Genomic DNA, 6,356 nt, shown 5'->3' with positions numbered 1-6,356 from the left:
CTTTTATTTATATTCTCTGTTTGATTTGACATTAACATCACACCTTCTTTCATTTCTTTAATACTAGTTTCCTTTAGTCCTTCAAATATATTTATCATGGTTACTTTGAAGATTTTGTCTACTAAATCTGACATCTGGTAATTTTCATAGGCAGTTTCTGTTGCCTGCTCTTTTGGCAGTGTACAGTTTATACTTTCCTGTTTATTTGCATGCCTCAAAGTTTTTTGTTAGAAACTAGATATTTTAGATAATATATTATAGCAACCCTGGGTACTTGTTCTTCTCACTGCAGGTCTTATTATTTTTGTGTGCTTATTAACTTCATTGTGTGAAACTGCTGATGTTGTTGGTCAGGGGGTACAGCCTTGGGTAGGCACATAATTACCCTGGGATAACACTGATTTTGGCAGGGCTCCCTTTAACTGCCTCTTTCCCCGACCACAGCCAGCTCTTATATCACTCTAATTAGCTGCTGATTGCCGTTTTGTTTTCGACAACACCCTGGGGCATAAATTGCTTCACAGACTGATCCAATCAAATTTGGGCATCTTAGTAGGAATATTTTCTTAGGTTAGTGTTTAGGACTTGCTCTGACTCTTGGAGGACTCTTTCTTGCTGCCTTTTCCCTCTGTCTTCTCTCCAACAAACTGGCTGGCCTACAGTTTAGCCTATAATTTTAATAAATTTATCAGTTTTCCCTCAATTTTATTTTACCATAACCTTCTTTGTTCTTGACAGCACCCTTAGGCTTGAATTTTTCCAAACTCAGTTGCAAATAAAGTCAGTTATTTTAGGGAGAGATTCAGAGCTCTCTCTTTTAAGGCCTACCTTTCCCTTAGGGCAGAATCTCTGAGCCACAATTCTGGTCCTGGAGATTGGAACAATGGCACAATTCTCTCTGATATCTCTGCTTGAGAATATGAGTGCTTGGTGGAGGAAGAAGACAATAGCCCTAAATCTCTTTAGCTTGCCTCTCTTAGAATACATCTACTGCTCCTTAATCCAGGGCCAGGGAGATTGATGCCCTAGTATGCTCAGCACCACCAATGCCCAAGATCTAGCTTTGTCCTATGTTTACAGGCAGGGTGGAAAAAAGGAGCCACCACCTCTTGGCCATACTAAACCAGAACTTAGCCTCAGCAACAGGTAATTGGGGGAAGCATGAGAAATGGTGATGTCCTGCTCCTCCTAGGAAGATAGCCCTCTAACTGAGATCTAGGAGGAATAAGGAGTCTTGTATTTTTGGATGTTTCAGTCTAGAGTAGAGCTCCCCTCTTCACTGGACTGGGAGGCAGGGTTGGAAGAGTGGGTTTTGGTTCATTTACCACAAACTTTCATTGTTCTTAAAATTTTAGTAGCTTTTTCTTGAATAAATGATTTTTCATTTGTTTAATGTCATTAGAAACATTTCCAGAGACTTTAGATGGTTGTTTATATAATTTTCACCAGTTTCACTGTGAGCTGGTTTACAAAGTTCCTCAAGCTGCATGACAGAAGTGGCATGTATCAATTTACATGTAATGTTAGTATTGATGTAGGTGGAATTATATCTATATTAATTTGTTTTTGATATCTCATGTCTTTTTTGTTCTATTCCTCCTTTCCTGCTTTCTTTGGTACTAAGTAAATCTTTCCTAGTAAAATTTTGATTTTTTTCACTATATTTTAAAATTTTCTTAGTGGTTGCTCTATGGTTTGCCATATGCTTCTTAGCTTATCAGAATATACTTGATTTTTTAAAATTTAATTTAATTTTTTTAGAGACAAGGTCTTGCTCTTTTTCCCAGAGGTGGAGTGCAGTGGTGCAATCACACCTCACTGCAACCTCAAAATCCTGCGCTCAAGTGATCTTCCCACCTTAGCCTCCTGAGTAGCTGGACCTACTGGCGTATGCCACCACACCTCACTATTTTTTGTTTTTCTTTGCAGAGACAGGCTTCTCATTATGTTGCGTAGGCTGGTCTCAAACTTCTAGCCTCAAGCGATCCTCCCACCTTGGCCTCCCAAAGCACTGGGATTACAGGTATGAGGCACCATGCCCAGCCTTATACTTCATATTTCTATTATCTCTTTTGAGGTATACAAATGCTACTCTTTTATAGCTATATTCCCTCTTGTCTCTTTTTTCCATTATTATTCATATTACATCCATCCAATATGTTAAAATATGTTAATATATTATGATGCATGTAACATATTAAACATAAGAATACATTATTTTAATTATTGCTCTACATAATTTTTTTACAAAGCTGAGATAATAAAAGGAAGCAACTATTTACTTACAGTTATATTAATCTTATTGATTTAACACTTCTGTTCTTCCATCTCAGTATTCCCTACCATTTTTCTTTTCTCCTGCCTTCCTAGGAAGAACCATTAAGTTTTTAACATTTATATTCCATTAGAATGTGATTTTTTTCTTTTTTTAATTTGAGATAGAGTCTCACTCTGTTGCCCAGGCTGGAGTGTAGTGGTGCGATCTTGGCTCACTGCAATCTCCGCCTCCTGGGTTTAAGCAATTCTTGATTCTCATGCCTCAGCCTCCTGAGTAGCTGGGATTACAGGAGTGCACTACCATATCCGGCTAAGTTTTGTATTTTTAGTAGAGACGGGGTTTTGCTATGTTGACCAGGCTGGTCGTGAACTCCTGGCCTCAAGTGATCTGCTCACCTTGGCCTCCCAAAGTGCTGGGATTACAGGCATGAGCCACTGAACCCGTCTTAAAATATGTTTTTTAAAGACCAAAGTAAAATAAAAATGTGTTGGTGGATTGAATTGTGTCCTCCCAAAAGATGTCCATGTCCTAACCCCAGTAATCGTGAATACGATCTTACTTATAAATAGGGTCTTTGTGGGTGTAATTAATTTATGGTTCTGGAGATGAGATCATCCCGGATTAAGGGTGAGCCTGAAATCCAATGACTTATAAGAAAAGGGAGAGGAAGATTTGACATGTCATATGAAACAAGGCTTTATGAAGGTGGAAGAGGACATTAGAATTATGCTCTCACAAACCAAGGAATGCCAGGAGCCACCAGAAGCTGGAAGAAGCAAAGATTCTCCCCCAGAGCATGGTCTTGGCAAACACCTTGATTTTGGACTTCTGGCCTCTAGAACTGTGAGAGAACAAATGTCTGTTGTTTTAAGCCACCCAGTTTGTAATAACTTGTTATGGCAGTCCTAGAAAACTAGTATACCTACCAAGTAAACACTCCAGATTTATCTTCTATGTAAATCAATTTTGCTTCAGTTTATAAAATTTTCCTCCCTGTCCATGTAAGACTTTGGCCACAGGGTTTAGAGCAGTGATTCTAATTGTTACAAAAAACTTCAAACATAAGTCCTCATTTATTAGTATTGATCTTGAACAACAAACAAACACATTTCATGGGAACACACACATTTCAATAACTTTGCTATTCCCTATCTAGGCATTACAATCAAGAAAGTAGCAGGCAAGTTGTGCCAGTTCATCAATTTGTTGCTTATCATCTGCAAATTCACCATTATTGACTGCTCTGTGAAAATGGATCTGAGCCATTTAAGTATTTTTCCTTTTGTCAGCTGGCACTGAAGCTTTACCAGTAGAGGAAACTGGAAAGATGGTGCAGAAAGAAAAGGTTTTGCTCCCTGCTTCTGGCCGGCTTACTGGGTAGGGTGTTCTGCAGCTTGTGCAGCTCTCTCCAGTGGCTGGCTTCTGTGCTGCAGTTTTGGCAGCATCAGGCAGCTTCCCCTGGCACTCTCCCTCTTGCAGTTTTTGTAGTAAAGTTCCTCTGCTGAAATACTTCCCATGAACATCCTTCTCGGCACTCTAGCAGGCTAATTGCAGAGGGTGGGTTTCCAGCAAGTTCTAGAATGCAGAGTTCCAGTAATTTCCAGAGGTTGGAGTTTCAGCAAGTTCTGCCTGTAAGGCAATACAGAATCTTCCGGCCGTAGAGTCAGTCTCCACTGGCTGTGTTCTCTCCAAGAAGGTCTGGATCTCAGCTAAGGGCAGAGAGTAAGCGTGGAGGGTGCTTCATCTCAGTTCCAGGGGTAGTGGCTATCGTATCTACTATTATATACCTGCTATATTTATCGTATTCAGAGTTCTCTTTACTTCTTGCTAGGTAAGCCCTCATCATTCCAATTTCCTGTTATCATTAATAATTATTTATCCTAAACTTCCCTTATTCAAATGATCATGGGCTTTTTCCCTCCTGATTGAACTCAGACTGATACAGAGGCGATCATGGAATAACTGCCACACAAATTTTGAAAGAGTACACAAATATATTTTCACATGAATTTTATAACAATTCCTTGAAGTAGACATGGCAAGTACTATTTATTATTCACATTTTACAGGTGAGGAATGAGGTTCACAGGCTGTGAGTGAACCAAAGTCATAGTCATTTTTATCATTTGTAAAATGAGAATAACAATCGAACCCGTCTCCTAGGGTCATTGTAAAGATTAAATGAGGTAAGCATGTAAAAGTGCTTAGGAGATGATAATGGTTTGTTAAGTGTTAACTGTTATATACAGGTCAAACATCCCTAATCTAAAAATCCAAAATTCAAAATGCTCCAAAATCCAAAATTTTTGAGTGCCAACATGATGACACAAATGGAAAATTCCACATCTGACCTCAAGTGGAGAATCACAGTCAAAAGGCAGTCAAGACTTTGTTTCATGCACAAAGTTATTGAAAATATTATATAAAATTATCTTCAGTCTATGTGTATAAGGTATAAATGAAACAAATAAAATTCACATTTAGACTTGTGTCCTATAGCTGAAATATCTCATTATGTATATGCAAATATTCCAAAATCTGAAAAAGTTCAAAATCCAAAGTATTTCTGGTCCCAAGCACTTTGGATAAGGAACACTCAACCTGTACATTATACTTAAACTATAAAAGTATTCAGTCTGGTATTTTGCCAAACTACTTGCAATAAGTTGTCTGGGTCTCATGTACCTTTTTGTATCATTTTGTTTTACCAATTATTCGTATTTGTTTTGTCAAGTTGCATAGCAATAACAACCAAAGATAAGCCTACCACTTCACAATTACCTCCTGTGGTTATTGCTTTCTGAGGAAAAAAAAAAAAAATTACAAGTGAGAGCTAATCAACCTAGGCTAAGTTTGGTCAGCTTAGAAATTCAAGGCCCACTGTGGTCAATGGCAGAGCTCTGAGTGAGGAAACCCAATTCCCAAGAATATAGTCCTAAATTTAGATGAACCTTCAAATTGGAATATTTCAGTGTAAATAATACATGCAACTTAAAATGCATTTCTAGTCTCATCAGGTTTAGGTGAGGGAGTGCGGCGAGGACAGGATGTTAAGGGAAAGTAGGGAAGAAAAGGATCTAGTTTACTAATCTGTGTCAATTATCATACCAACCCCTTTGATCACTGAAGATTTCAGCAACCAAATACTGAAAGTCAGTGCGGTACCAAGAGTTGGGGTTATATATTAAACAGTGTAGTTCCGAACCTGTAGAAAACAATTGATATCTTGCATAGAGCTAGGCAATAATACATAAAGATTATTGAAAACTCTTGGTTAAAGTACTTCAGTAGTATTTGAAAACACGATAGGAAATTACCCTGTAGGAATGGGATAGATACGGCACGTGTTAAACTTTCAGAAGGGGAACATGCTTCACGGCTGATTGCAAATTTCTCATGCAATATTTGTCAGAATCCGGGAGCATTTTAAGTGGTCTTCTAACAATATAAGCCCCGCATTTTGGACTGGTAAGTACATTTTCATTTGGTTACTACTACTACTACTACTACTACTACTACTAATTTTAAACAGAAACAAGTCACGACCAAATAGCGACTCTTATCCTCTCCCAGGCATAAAACCCTTTAGCCAGCTAGCCGCCTTTCCACGGGGTAGAGTGTAAACAAACAAATAAAACCGCTTTGGTGCCGGGAGGAAAAAGGGGAAAGGAGTCGAGTCAAAACACCTTCTCTCAAGTTCCTCAGGATCAACCCAGGGGGAAGGGTCCTCCACCGGAAAGGGCCGGATTGCCTTCACAGGAAGGGCAAGTCACTCCGGAGCTAGCCGACGCGAATGCCACCACAGAGTTCCAAGACGGCTGCCAGAGCGTCGGCCGTCAGTTAGCACCTCCCCCTCTTTCCCAGAGCTGTAGCTAAGCAACCATCGGGCTCCGCGAGAGTCTAGGCTCGGCTGCTGTATTAGTGCCTCTAGCGGGGAACTATGAGCGCTGCAAAACCCTATCACCATTTTTACCCTCCCCTCTCTCCACCCCCTTTGCCCCCGCCCACCTCTTCGCCACTTCGGCTCCTCCCTCTTCTTCTCGCTCCGTCTATTTCTCTCTCTCTCTCTCTCTCTCTC

At 39.7% G+C, this 6,356-nt stretch overlaps 1 protein-coding gene across 1 annotated transcript in view; it reads left to right on the top strand.

Annotated features, from left to right (window-relative positions):
- Window positions 1-6,071: 6,071 nt before the first annotated feature.
- LOC108516802 (bromodomain and WD repeat-containing protein 3-like) overlaps window positions 6,072-6,356 on the top strand; it is a gene marked incomplete at its 3' end in the record, with an annotated part of 86,974 nt that continues 86,689 nt past the window's right edge. The window contains exon 1 of the mRNA XM_017854446.1: window positions 6,072-6,113. Within this exon, the coding sequence (XP_017709935.1) occupies window positions 6,072-6,113 (42 nt within the window). The remainder of the gene's footprint in view (window positions 6,114-6,356) is intronic.

This window comes from Rhinopithecus bieti, unplaced genomic scaffold (assembly GCF_001698545.2).
Source record: "Rhinopithecus bieti isolate Rb0 unplaced genomic scaffold, ASM169854v2 scaffold_39436, whole genome shotgun sequence".
In the NCBI taxonomy this organism is placed as follows: domain Eukaryota; kingdom Metazoa; phylum Chordata; class Mammalia; order Primates; family Cercopithecidae; genus Rhinopithecus; species Rhinopithecus bieti.
This window is presented reverse-complemented; position numbering and strand designations above follow the sequence as displayed.